This window comes from Balaenoptera ricei, chromosome 14 (genome assembly GCF_028023285.1).
Source record: "Balaenoptera ricei isolate mBalRic1 chromosome 14, mBalRic1.hap2, whole genome shotgun sequence".
Lineage (NCBI taxonomy): Eukaryota > Metazoa > Chordata > Mammalia > Artiodactyla > Balaenopteridae > Balaenoptera > Balaenoptera ricei.
In genome coordinates this window covers 16,306,242-16,332,218 of record NC_082652.1, presented here as the reverse complement: position 1 = coordinate 16,332,218, position 25,977 = coordinate 16,306,242, and the positions used below count along the sequence as shown (strand labels likewise).

At 37.3% G+C, this 25,977-nt stretch overlaps 1 protein-coding gene and 1 long non-coding RNA gene across 3 annotated transcripts in view; one reads left to right on the top strand and one right to left on the bottom strand.

Moving 5' to 3' along the window:
- Nucleotides 1-3,209: 3,209 nt before the first annotated feature.
- NAA25 (N-alpha-acetyltransferase 25, NatB auxiliary subunit) overlaps nucleotides 3,210-25,977 on the bottom strand; it is a 73,943-nt gene continuing 51,175 nt past the window's right edge. The window contains exons 18-24 of one of the 2 annotated variants that reach the window (XM_059894987.1): nucleotides 23,010-23,253; nucleotides 22,460-22,583; nucleotides 20,983-21,048; nucleotides 18,959-19,056; nucleotides 17,074-17,184; nucleotides 11,731-11,892; nucleotides 3,210-6,060 (exon numbers count right to left, since the gene is read on the bottom strand). In XM_059894987.1, coding sequence (XP_059750970.1) covers nucleotides 5,938-6,060; nucleotides 11,731-11,892; nucleotides 17,074-17,184; nucleotides 18,959-19,056; nucleotides 20,983-21,048; nucleotides 22,460-22,583; nucleotides 23,010-23,253 — 928 coding nt within the window. In that variant the 3' untranslated portion in view covers nucleotides 3,210-5,937. The remainder of the gene's footprint in view (nucleotides 6,061-11,730; nucleotides 11,893-17,073; nucleotides 17,185-18,958; nucleotides 19,057-20,982; nucleotides 21,049-22,459; nucleotides 22,584-23,009; nucleotides 23,254-25,977) is intronic. The other variant, XM_059894988.1, reaches the window with a different exon arrangement.
- On the top strand, nucleotides 6,564-8,143 carry LOC132347638 (uncharacterized). Its single transcript, XR_009497254.1, has 2 exons — nucleotides 6,564-6,662; nucleotides 7,842-8,143. It is a non-coding gene; the product is annotated as an uncharacterized LOC132347638 (long non-coding RNA).

Below are 25,977 nucleotides of genomic sequence, written 5' to 3'. Positions count from 1 at the left end.
CCTAAAGCCATTCAGTTTTCTTTTACAAATTATACTTTGGCCTATGACCTGCTTTCTCCTTTGAATTTATTTTTTAATCTAAGGTGGTGTGGACTCTGCTCTACCAGGGTAACAGACTACCCTGGTAACACTGTGGAAACTAGTCCCAGCTCAAGGCCTACCTTTATTACTTTCCACAGGTGTTCAGATTCAAGTGGACTGATTGCGAGTGGTAAAAGGCATTGTCCATTTTCTGGTCCTTAAAACTGAATGGCAGTATAGTTCTTTTCCATACTCCATGGGATACATTCAGCAAATTCTTAGTTTTACCAATATAACCTGGTAGGTTTTTTTAAGAGTTGGATTTAGACAGCTAAATGATACAATTCAGTCCAATTGAAAGTTTTTTTTAGAAAGGGATAGTTTTCCATCTAAGTCACTTTGTCACTGTTAGTTACTCAATAAGTACCAACTTTTAAAAAGCAGAGAGCATTGTACTGACTTTCAGATCTCTTCTCAGGAGTGATGAGCAATAATCTGCAATAGTAAGCTTCATGTTAACATCCAAACTTTCATATTAAACTATTTGAAAATATCAAACTGCAGCTCCTGAAATATATCTAATTGCACCCACATAAAGAAATTTAAGTTGAGCAGAGTTGGCAAATAAAACCTCAGATTGCCTATGTTCCTCCATTTCAGCCAGATTGGGTATTTAAAATCACTGGAAACAAAAAATGCAGGAAAACCCATGTGTTTAATTGGATGGAACAAAAAAAAAATTGTGCAGCTTAAGCTAACAGTTCAAATAAACTAGATAAAAGATGTTCAAACCTAAACACCTGACATAGCCAGCATAGATACTCTTAACATTTGACAAAAGAATAACTATATATTAGGCCCAACAATGTCAATATGTCCCCTACTCATTATTTCAATTCTAATTGAAAAACTTGTAAGATCTTTTTGCATGTTTCTCACTGGTAAACTTGCTTGAGCTGTTCTAATTTTTTCTCATCTACCTAAAACAGGGTCACTTCCAAAGAATTAAGTATTCATTGTCTTATGGAAATCAGAGTAAGACAAATGACAGGTAGGGAGAGAACTCTAAAACTAAATGCATTCAGTCCCTGAATGTGGTCTCATCTCAATTGTAAGAGAAAAGGGGCAACACATCCACGGGTACTTCATTGGATGGGTCCATGCTGGGTATCATTATTTATAAGCCTAGGGTCTTGAGTTGAAGAAACACAGGCTATTGGACAGGAGTAGATTATCATACATCAGAGGCTCTTTGTGTGAAGTATTTTTCATTAAAGATAGGCCCTCCCTGTTTCTAGTTTAGAATCTGTAGTGATTTGCATATGCCACATAAAAATCTTCCCTAACACATCAAATGGATTCCTTCCCTCTTCTTCTTAGCATATAATCACTAATATTGTGGCTCAGATGCTACTAATCAGACTAAGGGAATTTCCAGATAAACTGAAGCACATGAGCCCCTGGATCCAATATGAAGAATCCTGTTCTAAGGAACCTGCAAGTTTTCTCAAACAGTGCCAAGGACAATTTTAATTTACTAATAATTCTTGGTAATTGGTGCCACACACACACATAAAATATATATATATATGTAGGCGTTTGAATTGCTTCAGGAGAGATTGATGATTCGATAGAGAGCCAAGACAGAATCTGAGAATTTGAACATGGCCATCAAGATGAAGAATGTGAGATGGAGTGTGTGTATGAGGCGGGGAGGGGGGACGGGGGACACTGTGGATTTTAGCTCATTTCATCGGTGCTTAAGAGTTTGAATCTATCCCTTAACCCCACTGGGTGGTCTTAGTAGCCTTATCTGCAATAACTGCTTTTCTCATATGGAAAATAGTACATTACCTGGGACCCACTTTTGCTAAGATACATGGAAGCTGAGGTTGCAAAAAAGCTCTGTTCCTCAAGCATAAACTGCTATAGGTACCCCACAACTAATTTTTATAAGCATTTGGCTCATGGTTGCTTAGCCTCCACTTGTTGCTATGAAATACATGTCTGCATCGAGGCAGTGACAGCATCTGAAAAACAGGGAACATGAAAAAGTATAAACCTGAGCCCACCTTCTGGGGAAAGTCAAAAATGGCAGTGAGGTATATCCAAGTGCCCACTTTTTGTTAAAGGAAAAAGAGAATGTTGGGGTAGAGTTAATTCATAACTGAAGAAGCAGGCAAAAACTTTTTCAGGGCTCAAATAAGGGCATTTAGTATCATAAGACAGGAAACTAGGAGGAAAAACAAACCGCTCTTCTTTCTACTGTGTTGTGTGTCTGAATAAATGATCTCAGCCCATAGATAAATGATCTATGGGTTCACATACCCTTGGATAAATCATGTCATCAGCCTGCCTGCAATCCTCCAGTAACTTCCCACTAAATGTAGAAATCTCATTTCTTCCCCTGGCTACAAAATCCTGATTGCTCTAATCGCCACTGCACCTTCTATCTCAATCTGTACCCCTTTTCCGCTCCTTTCATTAAGTCCCAGGCACTTGAGCCTTTTTTTACAGTCACTGGAACATGCTCAGCAGTTTCCTGCCTTGGGGCCTTTGACTTGTATTCGCTTTTCCATGGCTGACTCTTCATCATTCAGGTCAGATGGCACCACTCAAGAGGTCCTCCTCTTGTGACCCCACGTATCACATATCCTGACATATTTTATTAATCAGGACTTAATTACAAACTAATATTTATTTTTATTGTCTCTTCCCCCCACTTCAGCCACTAACTAGGATATAGAGTTCATTTACCATTATATCAGCAGAGCCTAACACGGAATGTGGCACGTAGTAAATAAGTGCTCAACACATAAATGTTGAATTAATGAATGCGAGCACGCAAGGTACTTTAAACAAAATAACCAGTGGCCTTGGAATAATTTTAAATTCACAAATATTACCATCTTTCTGAGGAATATAACAATACAAAACTGAGACGACTTATACCATTTAAAAGGTTGTGGCTTCTAGGAATCTGAACAAAAATGAACCAGGCAGAAATGCCAACTTAAGATCAAAGTGTTTAAATAAATTAACCCATCCATTTTAAAGTAGATTTGCTATGCTTCACTTAATTCTGAAGAAGGAAGAATACATACTTCCCATATTAATAAATCACAGCAAAAAAGTAGGAAGAGTTTCAATAACAAGGCTGTAGATACATTGAAACCCCTTTTTATATTAAAAGTTAGAATGAAAGACAAATCCAGATTGAACATAGTGATTGCAAAATATAATGCAATTTTGAACAATTAAAATTATGAAAATATACAAAATTGATGGGCAACACAGCTAGGCATTTGTACATTTTCCATTATGTGGAGAACACTAAAAAGTTCTCTACCTTTTATCCACATCAGATAAATGATTTAACCCAAATGTTTGCTTTGGAGAGTCTTAACTTAGGATCTCAGTAGTATAAAAAGCAGTAATTTTTCAGTCTGTAAACAGTAGTCGTGTTTTTTCTCCTTTTTTTTTTTAAATATCAATTTTCCACACAAAAAACAAAAAACCCACACAAACTAAAAACAGCAGCAGCAGCAGCAATGAGTTATTTGGGAATTCTCTTCAAATACCAATTACATACAATTGCTGGAGAGGGTGCTTTTTACTCATGTAAGAATATATGTGTGTGTATATATATATATATATATATTTTTTTTTTTTTTAACTGTACACAATTTATAGTGCATGACAATTTCCAAAAGAACAGATCAATAAAAGATATTGGCCATTTCTGCATAATTTCATTCTTTTTACAATTATCTCAAAATGTAAGAGGTTGGATCTAATTGAAATGCTACATTTAGTAGGGAAATCAACATGTAACAAAGGAAGCATAACCCCAACGTAACATTATCTGTCACTAAAACCAGGAGAGGACCCAGATGCCCCTAGGCAAGAGACTAGGTAGGTAGACCACTGGAGTCACACACTGTCCCTGAGGACCAAGGCCAGCCCACTGAGCACACATATGCTAGAATGATCACTGTCAGTTAATAGACTTGTTTTAAAGAACATTTCTATTTCTATGTATAGTAATTTTGGATATTCAAAGAAACATCATTTCAAGAACACATGCCATACACACATACTCCCAACCCCATACACAAAGTTCCATCTAAATAGACCATAGTTTTATGAAATTATGATGTTATTAAGTTAGATTCAGAATCAATCAGAATTTTTAATTCATCTTGTTCAAGGCAGTTCTTTTCTTTTGGGATGGGGTATGACAGTGTGGCTACCAATTAACATCAAAACTTTTTATTAAATTACTGAATAGACTAGGATTTCCAACAAGTCTTATTTTGACCAGGTAATTCAGTAATTTTCAAAAAAGTTTCCCTACAAGTTGAGACAGTTATTAATCACCCCACCAAATTGTGAATCTAAGAAAGTCAAAATGATAGGGACAAAATGCAATTGCTTTGCATACAGAGGTGTTCCAAGCTCTTTTTTGGTTGCTTTTAAAAGAAAAAAGTATCACATCTCACTGGAGAAGTGAGTTGGAAAGGACCTTGAAGGTCTTCAAGACCAATCCTCCATCAGATACTTGAATTTCCTCATCAAATTCAATTCTTTGCTTTTCAGAATTACTAACTTTAACGGTATTTGGGTAACAAAGACCAAAAACAGAGGCACAGATTCAAACACAAAAAAGTTACCAAAGCAGTTGTATAAAATGTGTAACATTTTCAAGAGCAATGTTTATCTTTTCTGTCAAACCAACCTCTGAAGCCACAGTCTTGGGGAGCTCCAGATGAACAACGTAAACACCATCCTGGTAATAATTCTCAAGTTTGAAAAAAGTAAACTGAACCTCAAGCCCAATTGATAACATTTCTTTTGCCAGCCTAAATCTTAAAACCTAGGTTAAATCCATATTAATATACATTCCTTCCTTTCTTCCTTCCCAAACCTCCCACTCACAAAACACTAAAGTATTAAATCTTTCAAGCATATATACATGTATATACATTTACATATACATGTATATATGGTTGAAAATATACGTATATATGTAAAAGCATATACATATATATATAGCTCACAAAACCAATGACACTGGTATTAGACTTGCCTGCATAAATTATGTACACCTCTCTTCTTTAAAACAGTGATTCCCATCTTTCCCAAATAGACGAAAGACAGCAAGCTAGTCCTCAGCAGGCTTGTAAGTGGTCTGCATTACTTTCCCCTCCAAACAGCTGTAAGGTAACAGAAGGCTACTTCTGATTTAACTCTCACAAGAGCTAGGATGGGGATGTCTCGGCCACTGGGATTATTAAGCTGAAAAACGACAGCCTGTGGGCATCTGAGTGATGTCCTTCAGTGGCAGGTGCTTATGCCAAATTTCATCTGAGGCCCTTTGGGTACCTGCCTTGAGTTCTGTGGGAGCCAAGCATTTGAGGAAGCCTCAAAACTAAACTGCTAATGTGGAAAGAAGGCCTGCTCCCAATCATGGTCCCCCTCTTCTTCTGCTTTCTGATTCCTAAGGCTCAAGGACCAGACCAAAACACGCACTGATATAATGGTAGGGCCATTCAGCTGCTCTGAGGTCAATGCTTTATGCTTAATTTCTATTGCTGCTTTCCCCCCACCCCACCAGATGTTTCTGGTGATAGAAGGGAAGAAGAAGAGTGGGGTTCTCTTGTGGCTGCCATATGCATATGAACATGTATAAAAAGTGGTCAAACCCAGATGAGGGTCCTGCTTCTGGTTTATATACAATAATTTAATCAGTTGTATACATTTAATACCTAAAAAATTAATTCACGATCAAAGTCCTTCATGCATTTTATGAGGAAGTTCTGGATTAAAATGATGGTCAACCAGATGTAGCTTTTGCCTGGGAAGATGATGTCATTTTCTGTTGTAGAGTCATCAGTGCTTGTGGTTCACACTAACTTAAATTTTTAGTTTCTTTGTAGTCTCAAGTCTTTTTTTCAGCAGCTCCCCAATTTCCAGAAGTGAGTGCAGGTAACTGCTCTGTACCTTCCCTTGTACAGTCTTTGAAAATTTTCTCTCTTCCTACAAAGGAAACAAGAATTAGTGGTCTTGCTCAGGAAGCATTCCCCCAGATTAGAGATCCTCAGGTATAAGTTAAAATTACCACTACCTCTGGTCTCACTGCAAGCTCTATCAGAATAGAGTGGGTCATTTTCAATTTCATTAAATGCAAAGATGGCTAAACTCATCACAGATGTATATTTTTCCATGTGACTTTTCACTGAGACCCCTGTTGCTTTAGCATTACCAATCTTTCAAGTAACCTTTGTTATAAATTATATCAAGTTGGAAAAGCGAGATTTCTCATTTCTAGTTTTCATCAAGAAAAAAAGTTAGAAAATTATTACTAAGTACTTTAGCCATAAAATCACTACTATTTTGTTATGAGCTGTACAAAGTAGAAAAATTGAGATTTCTTATTATTAGTTTCATCGGAAAAAAAGTAGAAATTTATTATTAATTTAGACTTATCACAGCCACTTTTTAAAGGCATCAAATTTACCAGTATCATCTTTTCTAGTTACAATATTGACAGGCCTCCCTCCATATTGACAAAGTCCACGATCGTGTTCCAGAGGCCAAACAACTAAAAAAGACCAGTTTTCCTAAGGCTGCTCAAATATGTGAGTTAAATATTTGCTGCACGTTTGACCTGTGGTAGAAAGCACAAAAAATAAAGGGGATGGAGTGTTCAAACACAGAAAGAAGGTTGCCTGAAAACTGGTTAGCTTTACCTGAAGTTGGCAGTACTTTAAAGCCCAAAAGAAACCAGATAAGCACACTTTATGACCCAACAAGTGCATAAAAATGTATGTACACAAATACATTTCATTCAGTACTATATGTAAAAGCAAATGTACAGAAACAACCTAAAAATATGTCCAATGGCTGTGGTACATATATTTTGAACATTATACAGTTGTTTAAAAGAACAAGATTGATCTAGATGCATCAGCCTGAACAGAACTCTTGAATATTGGTTGAGTGAAAAAAACAATGCTTTTGAATAAAATAAAGTGTATATAATTTACTTTAAAAACACCTAACAGATGTTAGAGTACATTATAAAGTTACATTAAGACCAGATGGTTTTTTTAAGAAAGGGTGGGGAGGGGGACACTTCCCTGGTGGTCCAGTGGATAAGACTCCGTGCTCCCAATGCAGGGGCCCAGGTTCAATCCCTACTCGGGAACTAGATCCCACATGCATGCCACAACTAAGAGTTCGAATGCCACAACTATGAGCCCACATGCTGCAACTAAAAGATCCCACATGCTGCAACAAATACCTGGTGCAACCAAAATAAATAAATATTTTAAAAAGGAGGGAGGGGTGTCTTGGCATACAACCAGTTTCAGTGGATACCGCTAGGGAAGAGGAAAGGGGACCAGGACTAGAGGTAGTACTCCAGAGGCCTTGTTCATAGTGTTTCAAGTTTAGAAAGAAAGGAAGGAAGGAAAGAAAAAAGTGAACCTAATGTAAATGGAACTGAAGTTGTTTTTTTTTCTTTTTTTTTTTTAAACCCAAAAGAAAGTACTGAGCACTACATGGATCCAATATTTGGTGGCCGGTGCTGCTCAGTATGTTATATGTATCATGACTTTAACAAAATAAGGCAATATAAAGCCATTATTGTTTTGTTTAATCTTCACTACAACCCTATGAAGTAGGTATTATTGTATCCGAGCAGGGCACTATGGGGCCTTCCTGGGACAGGCCTTCCCCCATATCCTCTGCTTTAGCTCTTCTCTGAAGTACCTAGATAACAGTATTTGATGCAAATTTCCTGAATTGTTTTGCAGATGTGAAATCAATCCCCCCACCAAATGGAAGATGTTAACTACTTGATGACCATGAGCACAGAGCCCCCAGGCCTCCTGGAGCCTAAGGACTGATAAAGTTAACCCCTGTGACACCACCCTGTTCCCCCATCATCAGCCAATCACAGAACTGTGCACGATCTGATCACACACCCTGCGACCCTCCTCCCTCACCTGGCTTTTAAAAATGCTTTGCTGAAACCCTTCAGGGAGTTCTGGGCTTTTAGGGCATGAGCCAACCGTCTCCTTGCATGGCCTTGTAATAAACCTTTCTCTGCTCCAAACTCCAACGTTTCAGTTTGTTTGGGCTCACTGTGCACTGGGCACGTGAGCTTGCGTTAACATTATTATGATTTCCATTTTACAAATAAAGAAATTGAGGCCCAAAGAGGTTAAGCGACTTTTCCAAGGTCAAAAGATGAAGACAGAACCAGGGCTTGGAAAATCTAGAAAGTAGCCCAGAGTTAAGGATAACCTCTAGAATAATCAAAATGAGAAATCTTATTCCTCATTTCAGGAGGCAGATAGATCTTTCAACAAGAACAACCACTCAATCCTCTTGACAACAGCAGGGCTACTATGCCTGTCACCTTTGTATCCAACAGTCCTTCCCACATACCATTGAGGCAGGAGATAGATGGGCTCCAGGCTAGGCATTTACAACTGGCCTCCTGTTCACACCTCATGGGGTGAGAAGATGAGCTCCAGGCCGGACATTCATTACCAGTCCCTGTTTACATTTCCTGAAGCAAGAGACAAACGGGCTCCAGGACTACATGTTTATGACTGGACTTCTGTCTATATTTCGAGATGTGCACCTCAATATAAAAACCAGCAACAGGAACAGGGTAAATAACCGGACAGTGGGCATTTTTATGGCAGGGACAGAGTGGGACTAAACCCTATTAAATGATCCAGAGGTCACACACTTCCCATCCTTGGGGCAAGGGAAACACTACGCAGGCGCAAAAGCCTACACAGCGTCAAAAAGGCAGGAGATGCCAGACCATAGTAAGTCCTGCCATCTCCTCCCAGAGGCCTTTGCAGTGGGATCCATCTTAACTTAGGGGTGCGTGCGCACCCAGGGGAGGGTCCAGAAACAAATTAGCCCTGGGGTCAAAACAATACAACTGGCCAAAAAGAAGACAAAGACCCGGAAGACTGACACCTTATAAAGGATTTAAACTTCCCAAAGGCACGACTCTCTGAGTTCGCCCGTGCATCTTTCTGCATGTACTTTACTTTTCCAATAAAGTTTTTACTTTTCTTTACCTTCTGCCTCCTTGCCTGAATTCTTTCTTGCCAACGCACGTAAGGACTAGGGCCCCAGGCCCTAGCTGCTGGCCCCTGTGGTCCAGTGGTTAGGACTCCTGGTCTGGGAACTAAGATCTTGCTTCCTGCTACTGCTCACTGCTGCTTGCTGCAAGCTGCCGCTTACTGCTGCCTGCGTCCGAAATCACCATGGGCTCTGGCTCTGCCAAATGACTCATGGTGCACCACACAATTCACTTTCCTGCCTCTGTGCTGTTGTCTGTGCCTCCTCCTGCTTGGGATTCCTTTCCTCCATTCCTGTCTGCCTGGTGAAAATTTATTAATCCTCAAATGTCCCCTTTCCAATGAGACTCTTTTTGACTCACTCAGATTTTTGTGCCTATATTGTATCTCCAATTTAGTAATTTGTATGCATCGCTCTACTCTACAGCCAGGTCTTTGATCATTATATTTCTACAAGCTTTAAGCTCAACAATAGTGAGCTCAATAAATTTATATCTACTTATTGAAAATCTCAAAGATGTCCAGCAAAGCCCAACCACATGAAGCAATGTGACATCTGTCCAAGTGTGCAATCCTTAAGATTTTAAAAAATAGGTACTATAATTTCGAGTTCTTACTTTTCTATACTATTCACAAAAGGGGATGGGAGTTTAGAGCACAGAATGAGTTTGCATTTAATCTAAAAAGTCAAAAGTTAAACAGCTCCAAATCTACTACTATGAATTACCAGATCTCTTTATAGGTACAAGGGGTCCAAAAGGACTAGCAAGGACCTTTTGACATGCACATGGGGGAAGAAGGCAGATTCCTGCCTGGGATGTACCAGTTTCACAAGGATTTAATTACTAGGCCTTTACTGGGTAACCAAGTACCTGGAAGTCATAAAGGCTAATGGCAGACACAAATGTGTTAAGGGGATAGAGAAGAGGGAGAGGTAGAGGTGGTTCTGGATGGTGGGACTGGGACTCATTTGGGGCTGGGAACTGGGAGGTGCTACTCTCTATTTTCTAATTCTCTTGTAACAAGCATACATATTTGTCTGTAAAGAAACAGTGAAACACTACAGAGCAGTTAAAAGGAACAAGGTAGATAAGTTACTTATATGTAATGATCTCCTAGAGACTAAACACAAAAACAAGAGACTAAACAATATGTATAATATGCTATCATTTGTGTTTAAAGGCAAGATGTGGGGGGAAGGGGCACGGTCATAACGTACTTGTAAATGGGTTCTCTAACTCAGGAAGATTACACAAGAAATCATTGATAACAAGCAGTTCCTTCTAAAAAGGGAACTAGGGAATGGGTTAGAATGAAAAGGAGACATTTCACTGGATATTCTTTCTTTACTCTTTGAATTTTTTTTTTTTACCATGTACATATTTTACTTTCCAAAACAATGTAAGGCTTAAAAAAAGGAAGACAAAAATACTAAAGAATTAATAATCCATCAATCAGTACCTCTAATTACCACTGAAGTCTATATTCATTCTAATGTACATAAGAAAACAGTTGAATATATAGCTTAACTGGCTAAAACCAAACTTCTAGCCAACACTTGTCTGCTTTCTTTAATCAGTCTTTGGAAATGTTAAATGTTCTGAGCCCTTTCCCACAGTAAGCCCTTTTTTCAAAGCTCTAACATGTTGACATTTTGCAAAAGAGGGGCTTACAACCTTTTAAAGCTGGTGTGCCAAGCAAGATTCCATTCACTCCCTTCCCTAGAAGGGCCTGGGTGGAGGTCTTAGGCTAGGATGATGCCTGCCCTCAGACTGCTGGATGAGCTTCCTCATCAGCAGAGGCTTAGGTCAGACAAACTACTCAAGGAAAGCATTTCCTCACGATCGGAGTTTCATCACTGGAACAACTAGCCAGAATCAGGTGGCTCCACCATTGCTCTTCTGGCTCCTATCAAAATCCTAAACCTACTCCAAGCTGGTGCATGTTAACTCACCTGACACCATTTGTTTGTTTTATTTAACTAACTTTTTAAAAAGAATCCACATTTTTTAAAGTGAGACTTTATCAGGGATTTTGCTAGCAGAATTTTAAGAAACTAGCTTAAAATAATGATCAGGAGAAAACTGACTAGTACCTTTGATTCCATACTTGTTTCCATTCCTTTTTTGCTGGCTTGCTCTGGCCTCATTATTACTGACATAATTAGTTCTGATGTCCAGCATCTTTCCTTTTCCATGTGATAATTGCTGGGCCGGCAAAGAAACCAGCCAATCCAACAGCAGGTAAGTTCTCAGGTCAAGGAGATTGTCCCTGAATCTCAAAAGTATGGCTGGTTTCCTATGGTGCTCAAAACAGGGACAATACTAATTCTACTCCTCAACAATTCATCAGTTGTTTTCACAGTAAAAGAACACCCCCAAAGATGTATTCAAAGGTGGAAAGCGGGAGGGGGGATGAAGGGGGAGGAGACACCACCACCACCAAGACCACAGCAAAAAACCAGTGCCAGGCACCTTCTAATCACAAGTCCCATAGGAGAGAATAATGAATTGAAAATTAACTTGTCCCTGTGATAACAATAAGAACACTTGAATATCTATATATAACTTATTGCTGATCAACTATAGTCTCTTACCATGCAGTCTCTTACCAGTGAGAGGGAAGTGTCTTCTAAAATAAGTTCTTCAAGTTTAAGTGCAATTAGATGTGCTTCAAGTCCTTTAATATGATCCACAACATTCGAAATTAAAGTCTGAAGCCCAGTAACATAGTCTTGGAAACTGGTAAAGACAGGTGGCTGGAAAAAAAGATTTTTAAAAAGTTGAAAGATTATCAAACATATTTCTCCCATGCTATATCACATAAGATATACTAATTTCATGCTATAGCATTACTTAATTCTATTAATAGTAACAGGATGGGACTTCCCTGGAGATCCAGTGGTTAAGACTCCGCACTTCCTCAGCAGGGGGTGCGGGTTCAATCCCTGGTTGGGGAAATAAGATCCCACATGGTGTGTGGTGTGGTCCCCACAAAAAAAAATAGTAACAAGGATAGATATAGTTTTGGATATTAAAAGAGTCTCTCAAACCAAGGTAAATTTAATAGCCACCAAATGCTAACTCAGTAATGATGACTTTTTTCCAGTGTGGTTTTATTTCACTCTGGGGAAGCGGAGGTGAAAAAAAGAATAAAAAAATCTTAGTTGGTCATTATTCAACTTCAGGTTGGGAATCTCCTAGAACACTCAAGGAGATGAGAAGAACCAAGACTTCATTTCTTCTCTTTATGTCTTTGAGATTTCCTGTAATGTTAATAACAGAAACAGAAATTCTAAATTCTAATGGAAAAAATGATGGGTGACAACAATCAAGAAAATTCTGAAAAAGAGCCGTTAAGGGGAACTTGCCCTAATAGATATGAGAGTATATTATAAAGTTACATTAAATCCAGATGGGACTGGTATATAAGTAAATTGACAAAGACTGAAAGGACACAAATCCCAAGATAGAGCAAAGAATATAAAGGAATTTAAATGGTGACCTTTCAAAACAGTGGTTTTCAAGTGGATGAATGGTACTGAATAGCTAGCTAGATATATTGTGAAATATAAAATAAATAAAATAATAAATAACAAAATAAATTCCAGACAGATTTAAATACTTAAATTTTTTAAAAAAATCCATCGAAGCACCAGAAGAGGATTTAGGTAGTGGCTTTTGCGATCATAAATTGAAAAGGTCTTTCTAAACATAATACTAACCTAAGAACAGTTAAAAAAAAAACCTTGGGGGAGGGGCAATAGGTGGGTGGGGGAGTGGGAGGTACAAACTACTGGGTTAAGATAGGCTCAAGGACGTATTGTACAACATGGGGCATATAGCCAATATTTTGTAATATCTGTAAATGGAAAGTAATCTTTAAAAATTGTACAAAAACTAAAAAAAATTTTTAAATCACCATACATTTGGAAATTATTGAATAGCACCTAAACAAAACAATGGTCAAAGAATAAATCACAAGTATTAGAAAAAAATGTTTGCTATGTCAGATGAAGATATGAAGTACCAAATTTGTGGGATAAACATATAGTGGTGATTAGCAGCAAATTTGGAGTCCAAATCCCATTAGAAAAAGGTTAAAACCACGAAACCAATGATCTAAGCATTAATTCAAAGGAGTTAGGCATGAAAAAAAATCTTATTTTTTACAAGTTACTATATTTGACAAAAAAAATCACTCAAGTTAAAAGACATGTCAAACTGAAAAAAAACTGCATCATATATGAAAAAGGATTATGTTAATACTACTATGTTAAGAGTCCAATAGCTCAAAACATATCAATGGAAAAAATACTACTACCACGATAGGAAACTTGGGCAAAGACAGAAACAGAAAATATATCAAAGAAATCCCAGCAGTGATACAATTTAAAAAACAGATAAACACAAGAAACCTAGCCAATCAACTAGTAAGGCCAGCTTTTCACTCAAGAAGTCTTCTTTGAAGGTGCAACATCAATAGAATTTTTTTAACGCAAATTGGAAAAAGGAGAGTTCCAATGTTTGCCTATCAAATGGGTAAGGATACAGATACACCACACCACTGGGGAATGTAAAAACAGGTATCTCCAGCTTTTTGAAAGTTCACTTTATGCCACTTTAGCTTTCATGAAAGACCTACATTAGTACCTGTTTTGGCTAACCAAAAGAAATCCAAAAAGGATTTTCGCTTTCACAGGAAAAAGAAGGTGAAAAGCGTTTGCAGCAAGCTGTTACAGAAGCAGCGCACACCCTGAGCAGCAACAGTGGCACCGGAAGTGCCACTCAACATCAAGCCGCCACAGCAGTGAACTATGTCTGTAAGCATCTGTGCTTTATCTCAATTTACTTTGTGCATCCATTAGCAAGATGTGTCCTAAGGTAATTGCTTCTTTCCCTTATGCCACCTGGGCTTATGAAAGGTTTCAAAGGAATGCTATATACTTCTGGATAGCAGGGGAAACCTGTATACATAGTAATGTCAGATCTAAGAGATAGCCTAAGGAAATCATATTATAAATTCATCTTGTGTTTGTCCATATTTTAATAGCAGCACTATTTATAATATTAAAAGAAAATCAGAACCAACTAAACATTCAACAATGGGAATAAGTTATGGTATATTAATATAACAGGATAGTACATAACCATTAAAAGTAATGAGATACATCTATATTTGCTGAAATGAAGAGATGTCTAAGATACCCTATTAAGTGAAAACAAAAACAAATAGCAAAGTTGCAGAACTTTCTATAGAGCATGATTCTGGTTTGTATGCAGTGGCTATCTCTGTTTGCTGGGAAAATGGGTGATCTTCACTTTTTTCATATATTTAGGTTACACTGACAATCAGAAAAATAGGCGGCTATTCTCATTTTTGGAAATTAGAAAAGCAATAACTACAAAAACTCTCACAAAATCCAAATACCAAAAGCTATTTGACAAGTACTAGGAGTGTAGGTTTTCATTAGAAGAGAAAGTAATCATGCAACTCTGATCAATTCTTTCAAACTTTGCACTCATGATCTGTTAAATTATCTTGAACAAAGTGAAGGAGAGAAATGAATGAATGGCAACACCCAGGACAAGTGTCAAATCTAAAAAATTCCTGAATTGTTACTGAATTGTGCAGGAAGTTAGTATTACTAATAAAACCATCAACATTTTCAAACGACAATGGTTACTATATTCCTATAGTGAACAAAAATCTTCCATTAATAAGATAAATTCAAACATTAACAAAACAGCATGCCATTAGAGAATAAATCCTAAACATCTTTCCTTATGAAAAGGATATAAATTATGTTAATGTTTTACACATGCAAAAATTAAATCAATTACGATGGGAGGAAACTCCAAAATTGAATACAAACAGAAATAGATGAATCTTATTTACATCACACTAATAATATAATCTGAGTTTTTAATTCCACTGCTTTTACAGAGTACCTCAACTGTCTACATTCACTGGAACATATTCTAAGGACAAAAAAGAAATGCAAAAATTTGAACTTTATTTAGTGGGTTTGTTATTGGAACTGGTAGTGGAACCAATGTACTAATTCCAAAACTATTTAGTATTTATTGTAAAACAGCAAACGAATAAATATATTGATGCTGTTGGGAACCATGGTTCTTACTCTGAAAAGAAAACTACAAATATGGAATGAGGAAAGGAATGGAAGGAAGAACATTGATATTGGACTAAAACTGGAGGTATCAGTAAGAATTAATTATTTAAAACTGTGTGTGTGCGTGTGTGTAAATAAATTTCCTCTCTTCACGGACATGAACTAGAAACAGTAAAACCCTAATAGCAATTAGTATACCTAACAACTAGATCTTGGTATTTTGAATACCATTCCCCATAAAGGAACCAGGGCTCATTGAAAAAAATGTCTGATTTCAGTTCAGTGGGTGAGTACAAAGTGCTTGGAGCATTTTTGTTGTTTCAGACAGTAAGGGCTCAAAGACCAATGATGTTCAAGGACGGGAACCAGCTTAAAGTGGCTCCCATTAGCCAAATCTGTGCATGCAAAAGAAAATGATGATAATGGTTTACAAGGTAAATTTAAAAAGGAATGAGTCCACAGTGATACTAAAATAGTGATATTAAAAATATACAGCTCAGGCTTCCCTGGTGGCGCAGCGGTTGAGAGTCTGCCTGCCAATGCAGGGGACACAGGTTCGAGCCCTGGTCTGGGAGGATCCCACATGCCGCGGAGCAACTAAGCCCGTGAGCCACAGCTACTGAGCCTGCGCGTCTGGAGCCCGTGCTCCGCAACGGGAGAGGCCGCGACAGTGAGAGGCCCGTGCACCGCGATGAAGAGTGGCCCCTGCTCGCCGCAACTGGAGAAAGCCCTTGCACGGAAACGAAGACCCAACGCAGCCAAAAATAAATAAATAAATTAATTTAAAAAAAAAAAGTTAAAAAAAAAAATATATACAGCTCTATTTTACAGAATGCCAGTTAATAAATGATAAATGATTGGTAGAATGTTTTAAAATCACCATTGTGGAACCACCAAAGAAATAAATGATTCATGCAAGTTAGACTAACAATGGGTGTTAAAACCAGTGGGTGAAAGGCTGGTGGGGAACAGGATATTCAGAGTCTCAAAGCATCATCTCACAGATTAATTACACGGGGAGGGAAGACACTCTTACAATAAAGAAATCCGGCAGATACTTCCTTTATCAAATAATTAAATCTGAAATTATCAATAATGGGACGTAACAACATTAGTGCCTCCTAATTTAATTGCTAAAAAGGACACAGCATCTATGTTTAACCTAAATCTATGGAAACAATTAGCCAAATCCAGACTGTGGGATAGTCTACCAAAAACCTAGCTAGACTTTTCAACAATAAAGACAAACAAAAGCTAAGGAAGTACGCTTGATGAAAGAAAGGTACAGAGAAATGACAACTAAAAGCTGTGTCAGATCCTTAGTAGGATTCTAGTATTTTGAAAAAGACTATACGGGATGTAACTGGGACAACAGGGAAAAGGTTAATATGGACATTATAATATTATTGTTATCAATATTAAATATCTTGAGTGTGAAAATATCTTGAGTCTTATGGTTTTGTAGGAGACTTCCCCTGTTCTACCCTGGTGTGTTAAGTATCAGTCTGTACTTTTCTTTCAAATGGTTCAACAAATGGGGGTGGGGGAGGTAGAGAATCAGAGAGAGAGAGAGAGAGAGAAAGCAAATGTGGCAAATTGTTAACAAGTGGTGAATCTAGGTAAGGATGTCTGGGTGTCATTATACTAGTCTTTCAGCTTTTCTGCAGGTGTATTATTTTTTTAAAAAGCTGGGGAGAGAAAATGAATGCATACTGGGTCCTATGATCTCTTACAAAATGCAGGAAAACAGTGAAAAGAAAAGGCAGCATGCAGCCAGATTGTTACTTGTGTTTTCTCTGTTATTACCATGACGATGCTGGTTTCTTTTTTCTTCTTCTTCTTTTTCTGTAAATTTAATTTGTATGGTCGCAGGACACTCTCACAGTAACTGGACACCCAAAGGATAATAGAAATAGTCTGAAAGCAGAAAAATTGCAAATTCATCAATAAGGATTACACTCAAGATATCTATCAAGAACAAAGATTATGAACTAAACAAATTCTGTGCAAACAGCTCTTCTATGCAAATCTCTTCAAGTTCTCTTGTAACTCTCCACTCTCTAATTTCTACAATCACCACATTGATCCAGGTCTTCTTCATCTTCTACTCAGAATACTGTCTTTATTCTTTCTTCTGGCTCTCCCAGCTCTAAACTCATCCTCTACTCCAGTGGTCCCCAACCTTTTTGGCACCAGGGACCGGTTTTGTGGAAGACAATTTTTCCATGGATGGGGGGATGGTTTGGGGATGATTCAGGCACATTACGTTTATTGTGCACTTTATTTCTATTATAATTACACTGTAATGTATAATGAAATAATTATACAACTCACCATAATGCAGAATCAGTGGGAGCCCTGAGCTTGTTTTCACTTGCCACTCACTGATAGGGTTTTGATATGAGTCTGCAAGCAATTGATTTATTATGGTCTCTGTGCAGTCAAACCTCTCTGCTAATGATAATCTGTATTTGCAGCCACTCCCCAGTGCTAGTATCACTGCCTCAGCTCCACCTCAGGTCATCAGGCATTAGATTCTCATAAGGAGCACGCAACCTAGATCCCTCACATGCGCAGTTCACAGTAGGGTTTGCGCTCCTGTGAGAATCTAATGCCGCTGCTGATCTGACAGGAGGCAGAGCTCAGGTGGTAATGCAAGTGATGGGGAGCGGTTGTAAACACAGATGAAGCTTCGCTCACCTGCTGCTCACCTCCTGCTGTACAGCCCAGTTCCTAACAGTCTGTTAACAGACTGGTTAACAGTCCGTGGCCTGGGGGTTCAGGACACCTGCTCTACTCAGTCCAATTTTCTTTCACTTCCTTGCAGGAGATGGGGATCCATTAACATCCTTTTCACTGAAGTGAAAAGTCCAAATTCCTAGGTATGGAATCCAAAGGTTCTGTAAAATATGCCTCTCCCCACCCACCTCTCCATCCAGATAAGATACTGCCTCACCTGCAAACCTTAAATTGTATATGAAGAAATCTCCCCAGTTGGTCAGCACATATTCTCCTTTGAATTAAGTTAGGTGTTTACACGTCTTCACCTATGCTACAGTGTATGCATGTACATATATACATGCAATTATTTCTCATTCACTCATTAAGTATCTCTTAGGCACTTAAAATGTCACCAAAACAGAAAATATTGCCTTCAGGAAGCTTACAGACTAGTAGAAAAAGAAAGTAAACAAACATGTGACAAAATAAACGGAAAAAAGATAATGGATTATGAGTGTTGTGATCCTCTTCTTTCTCTCTCTGGCTAAAAGAAAAAAAGTGTTTTGCTACATCAGCTCCTGGATTCTCCTTCATAATGCAGAATCTCAGCAATTAGTGAACAGCAGCAACAAATTTAGAAAGCTGGCAAATTAACTTAAACTACATAATAGTTGAGTCAAAAAGGAAAATGAACAGAAGAGAGCTAGATTTGCAGTGAATCTGAGGAATCTTTAAGAGATTTGTAAAGCAAATTTCAAGAAGTTTTACCCTAGCATTATGAATGAAATTCTCCCGATATCCTTGGAAGGAATTAGTTCAGAAAATTGAAATTGCTTTTCAATTAACAAAAGGTGGGAGCGAGGGGTTAAATTACAGGCATAAGGTGCCTATTACCTGTTCATTTTTGAAAAATTAATCCTGCATACAATTAAGGAAAATTGAGTTTTTCACAAAGAGAACAAAAACATACCTCAACCAAGAAGACTAGATTTTCTAAAAGAGTAGGATGTGTTTTCAAGTTACCATCTTTAACTTCTAAAAGATCACCTTTACATTTACTGAAGACATCTGAAAACAGAAAAATATTTTATGGTTTTATTCAGCTTTTGTTTCAATGTTATTTTTAGGAACACAATGCACAATCTAATAAAGAATAAGCAAATATAAAGATTTAATCCAGAAAGCTCCCCCACCCCAATGAAACAAACACCAAAGAATATCTATTTTAAGCTCTTTATTTATTTTTTTTAAGTTTATTTATTTTATTTATTTATTGTTTTTGGCTGCATTGGGTCTTTGTTGCTGCCCACAGGCTTTCTCTAGTTGTGGCGAACAGGGACTACTCTTCGTTGTGGTGCGCAGGCTTCTCATTGCAGTGGCTTCTCTTGTTGCGGAGCACAGACTCTAGGCACGCGGGTTTCAGTAGTTGTGGCACGTGGGCTCAGTAGTTGTGGCTCGTGGGCCCTAGAGCGCAGGCTCAGCAGTTGTGGCTCACGGGCTTAGCTGCTCCGCGGCATGTGGGATCTTCCTGGACCAGGGCTTGAACCCGTGTCCCCTGCATTGGCAGGCAGACTCCCAACCATTGTGCCACCAGGGAAGCCCTATTTTAAGCTCTTTAAAAAGCCACATGACTACTGCTCTATTGTCTTCAAAACATAAAAGGCAGACTTATAAATTATATATTCTAGGGTCTAAACACCAGCTACGGGGACTTCCCTGGTGGTCCAGTGGTTAAGACTCCACGCTTCCAGTGCAGGTGGCCTGGGTTAATCCATGGTCAGGGAACTAGATCCCACATACATGCCGCAATTAAGAGTTCACATGCCACAACTAAGGAAGCCCACGTGCTGCAACTAAGGAGCCTGCGAGCCACAACTAAGGAGGCTGCCTGCCGCAACTAAGACCCAGCGCGAACAAATAAATAAATAAAATAAAATATGGGATAACTGTTTAAAAAATAAATAAACACCAGCTACACCTTTCCACAGATAGGCCATTGGCACAATAAAAATAAGACTTCAAGTGGATGGTTTAAAAGAACTTGTGCCAAAAAAAAAAAAAAAAAAAAAAAGAACTTGTGCCATTATAGACTAAAAGACCAATGTGCATGGTAGAAATGAACCTTCATAACAAATACCAGGTTTATTCTCATAATCTTGATCATCTTTTAATTCTCAGTCTTCATTTGAGCAACAAAATAAAAGACTTTTTAGGCTCCTAAAAAGAAAGACCCTTATAGATTTAAAATGCACAATAATCTATAATGGAAAAGAATCTGAAGCTGTACACCTGAAACTAACACAGTATTGTAAATCAACTATAGTTAAATAAAATAATAATAATTTTTTAAAGTATTTCAGAGAGTTAAAAGAAAACGCATATGTATATTCTTTACCAAATAATTTCATTGCTAGGAATTTAACTCCAAGGAAATACTCAAATAAGTACCCAAACAATTGTGTCCCAAGATATTTATGTCAGCATTGTTATGCATAATATATTATGTACTCAGAGCATATAAATAAATCTGGTACACTGATACAATACTGTGGAATATTATGCAGCCCTTAAAACAAATGGGGTGTGTATATAACTGACATGGTAAAATGTCCAAGATAACAAACAATTAAAGCCAGAAAAGCATGTATTATACCCTCTGATATATTTTTTTAAAAAATCACTACTATGTATTTCCATACACACATGTATGACTGTTTGGTGGTATGTAGAAATACAGACTCAACAGCACATACCTACTTACCTCTGCAGGAATGGGGCTGGGAAGGGGAAAAGACCATACCCACTTGTGTACTGTTTTACAATAGGTGTCTACTACTTTTGTAATCACAACTTTTTAAAGTTAGAAACAAAGTCTTTAAAAATACCAAAATGTGTGCATTATTAGTTTTCAAAACCTCTTACAAGTTTCTATGAAAAAAGAGCTATTGTCAGACAATCAGATACAATATGGGAATCCACAGTAAGACCACTTACCTTTTAACTGTTCTAGTAAAGACTTAAGACTATTCTCTACTCGCTCCTGGATCTCCATTGTATCCTCTAAAATTGAAACACAATGAAAAACTTTCAATTCAATTTTTAGTAAGATAAAGAAGCAAGACCAATACCTGGAAGCATAGGCAAGGACATTTTCTTTTCTCTTAAGACCCACAGGCCTCTAAATTCCATTACTGAGAGAAAGATGAAGGACAAGAAAAGGAGAAAAGGAAAGAGAAAGGGAAAGAAAAAAGGCAAAGAAAGGTATTAATTACCGTTCTGCCAAAAGCACTACCTAAGATTCTCTAGCAGGACCAGAAATCTACGTGTTTCAAATACTCTAAATGACAGGATCCACAAACCTTATGACTTGGGAAAAACAAAACACAAACAAAAAAACATGACCTATATGGTATTTGTGACTCTCGCTGGGCTGACAGCTCAGAAAAAAATCTTTTCTCTACAAAGTTTAGGGCTTCTTCTTTCTTTTTTTTAATATTTATTTATTTATTTTGGCCGCACCAGGTCTTTGTTGTGGCATGCGGGATCTTTAGTTGCAGCATGCAGACTTCTTAGTTGTGGCATGCAAACTCTTAGTTGCGGCATGCATGCGGGATCTAGTTCCCCAACCAGGGATCAAACCCCGGCCCCCTGCACTGGGAGCGCGGAGTCTTACCCACTGGACCACCAGGGAAGTCCCTAGGCCTTCATTTTTAAGTAAAGAATTTAATCTGATACAAATGAAGTTATTTATAAAACAGAAACAGACTCATAGACATAGAAAACAAATTTATGGTTATCAAAGGGGAAAGGGGATGGGGGAGGGATAAATTAGGAGTTTGGGATTAGCAGATACAAACTACTATACATAAAACAGATAAACAACAAGGTCCTACTGTATAGCACAGGGAACTATATTCAATATCCTATCATAAACCAGAACGGAAAAGAATATGAAAATACATGTATATATATACAGGTATAATTGAATCACTTTGCTGTACACCAGAAACTAACATAACATTGTAATTCAACTATACTTCAATTTTTAAAAAATTTTTAAATGAATGAATGAAAAGAATTCAACTTGAAATCCAACAATATTTCAACAAATCAAGGATTTCTTCAACTTTTGGCCCTAAAAAATGATTTTAAATATGGAACAGACTTAAAACAAAAGTGGGAAAATGAGGGAAAGGGAGTGAGTGGCATTTAGAGGTGCGGGGGCAGGGTGTGGGGGGCGCAGCAGGGCAGATTAAAAAAAAAATATGGAACGGAGTTAAGCTTCTAAACATTATTTTGTAAACTGTTTAATGGACTTTCTTGTATAGCAAACCAGACATTCTAGAACAGCTTCCAGCTCCCATCTCCTCCAAATTTTTCCAAATATGTGAGGTTATAGATATTTTGTTGCATTTACTAAGTTTTCAGTGACAAAGACCCTGTAAATATACTCATGCAAATATACACTTACCTAAACCATTGATGTCCAGCTCATAAATATCACTAACAAGATAAAAAGAGCTGGTCTGACACTGAGAACAGCCAGAATTAAAGAATCCAGCCATTCTGGTAGGTACAGGACCAAGGAAAGGATACTGGAAAGGAAAAAAAGTTCTTTAAATGTTCTTTAAATGCACTGAAATTTAAATTCATAAAATACAAAATGAGAAAACAAGGAACTGGATAAAAATCTATCTCCATGATTAAGTTACAAAGCATTGATCAGCAAGCTAATAATAACCAAATCATTATGATGAAAACAGAAACGCTGTATTAATTTGTTGACAGGTATTAAAAAGTTTACCATCACAAAAAAGCTATTTTGCTTTTCCTCACTATCCAATTTGGATATTGAGGAAGCCTCTGCAATTCCCCAAGTTTAAAAAGTTTGTCTTTTTCCTGTAGATGCCATAAAGTGGGACAAAATACTGTTCTTTACTACTCACCCATCCCAATTCCTATTTTCAAAAAGACAGTCACATATTATTGCAGCTTTGATTATAAATACGCACTGATGATACCTGAATGTCCTTCTCAATAAATCGCTTTCCCGTCTCCAGGGCCACCTCCAGCTGTTGAAGGAGCAAACGGAAAATATCAATCCGGGAGGATACTCCATTCTCAGTGGTCTTCTCTGAGTTCTCTGGCCCAACAGAATGGTTAAGACTTGGAAGTCCACTGATCAGCCTCAAGGTTAAGGAACGGATTCTTAACCACATTGTCTCCTCCTCCAAGGAAAGTTTCTTATGTTCTTCAGAAACATCCCTTAAAAAGAAACATCCGCAAACCATCCATTTTATTCATGTTAACTTTAAAGCTTTCAAAGTTCACTTTCATCAGTCAAGACGCCTTTGAATGGTCCCAGCTTTCATTTAATAGCTGAATGATCTTGGACAAACCAAAACAGTCCAAGTCCCCATTTCGGTATCCATAAAATGGGGAAGATAACCTACCTAACAGGTCGTTTTCCCCTTAGGTGAGATTCATTTTTCTGATGATAAAATACATAATACAAAAAATTCAAATGACAGAAAAGTAAAAAAATAAAAGGAAAACGGGCCCTGATAACCAAGAACCCACAATATTTTTTTTTTAACCACCAAAATGGTTTTATTTTTGACACTGCCAACATGCACAACAATGCATTACTTTGGTTTCCTTAAACATTACTTAAGTACGCATTAAGTGGTGAGGTGGATGGACCTAGAGTCTGTCATACAGAGTGAAGTAAGTCAGAAAGAGAAAAACAAATACCGTATGCTAACACATATATATGGAATCTAAGAAAAAAAAAAAAAAGGTCATGAAGAACCTAGGGGTAAGACGGGAATAAAGACACAGACCTACTAGAGAATGGACTTGAGGATATGGGGAGGGGGAAGGGTAAGCTGGGACAAAGTGAGAGAGTGGCATGGACATATATACACTACCAAACGTACAATAGATAGCTAGTGGGAAGCGGCCGCATAGCACAGGGAGATCAGCTCGGTGGTTTGTGACCACCTAGAGGGGTGGGATAGGGAGGGTGGGAGGGAGGGAGACGCAAGAGGGAAGAGATATGGGAACATATGTATATGTATAACTGATTCACTTGGCTATAAAGCAGAAACTAACACACCATTGTAAAGCAATTATACTCCAATAAAAATGTTAAAAAAAAAAAGAAATATATGTTCACATTTAAGAAATGTAACACATTAAAAAACTCCTCCATAAATATAATTCTTTCTCAATATATTTTCCTGCTTTGTTTCACACATAAATAACATAATCTACAAAGTCATAAATAAAACTATTAACTCTTATGACCTAAAAGTATATACAAATTTTGGAACTTGATAAGAATGTCCTTTTTCTGATTTTATATAAATAACAACATGCAGTATTTGCAATGTTTTTTAACTAAATGAATGACTTACAATAAAAACTTTTATTGTCTCCCAACCAGTTCTCCCTATAATAGACCTTCAGTGCACTTGGTAAAGATGTCATGTATTTAAAAAGTCAAAGTGGTCAAAAGACTAGATTTTTAAAATAGAACAGAAGGTTGCCATTAAATATTATTAAGCCTTATTAAAATCACTTCCGTTTGTCTGAAGAATAAAAAATGCTACCAAAGAGTATATGCTTGTACTATCTTTTTTTTTTTTTTTTTTAATTTTTGGCTGCACCCCGCGGCATGTGGGATCCTAGTTCCCTGACCAGGGATCAAACCCACACCCCCTGCATTGGAAGGTGGAGTCTTAACCACTGGACGGGATTTCCGGGGAAGTCCCTATACTATCATTTAAATGGAAGCTAACAAAGTCTTAAAAAATCAGATTAAATTTGTATTAGTCTTGGGAAAAACATTCCACTGAGATTCTGTTATAGGAACAGAATCCATGCTATCCTAAGTTTTCTAAAATTTATTTTAAACCATCACTTCGATTAGTTAAAACTTTCAGGGTAAAAATGACACATAAAAATATTCTTGGGGGCTTCCCTGGTGGCGCAGTGGTTGAGAATCTGCCTGCCAATGCAGGGGACACGGGTTCAAGCCCTGGTCCAGGAAGATCTCAAATGCTGCGGAGCAACTATGCCCGTGAGCCACAATTACTGAGCCTGCGCGTCTGGAGCCTGTGCTCCGCAACAAGAGAGGCCATGATAGTGAGAGGCCCGCGCACCACGATGAAGAGTGACCCCCGCTTGCCGCAGCTAGAGGAAGCCCTCGCACAGAAACGAAGAACCAACACAGCCCAATAAATAAATAAATAAATAAATAAATAAATAAATAAATAAAATAATTTAAAAATGATCTTGGAAAGGCATATTTATAATTCCTGATACAGAACACTTGATTATTTAGTTTTTGTTTAATGACTGGAAATCTTTATTCCTTCAGAAAATAATAACATTATTTGTTGAGTGATACCATCTATTTAGTGATTTACTAGATAACCACTCAAGGTATATTAAGTAAGCACTCAAATTATTTTTATGTAACAAAAGTAAAAAACACTCTTCATGTTGGAATTGTTTCATTATGCATTATTATTTTTAAGGCCATGATTTACAGAGTATAAAAATTAGAAAGAAAAACATTCTCAATTAATATTCTCACTAAATTTAAATGATTCAAATGATAAATAATAGTAAGCTAAGCACTGTCACTACTTTTAAAATCTAAGTTTCTAAGTTTCATTTTTCAATCAATACAAATATGATCTGCTTCACACTATTAACTGCCAGTCAAACTTTGTGTAAAAAACCTAAATATTCTTTGTTAAAGAGCAGTTTACAACAAATGTTTTTCCATGCTCTTATTAAAAAAAAAGATTCTGATATGCATAATGAATCTAAGTCAAAATCCAAAAATGGTAGCCAAAATTGTCAACTTTCAGCCTAATACAACATAAATCCAGTTATTTTGCATAAACAATTCAAAATTAAAGTTTATAACGGAAATGTCAACAAGTCATAACTACAACGCTACTACTGATGGAGAAC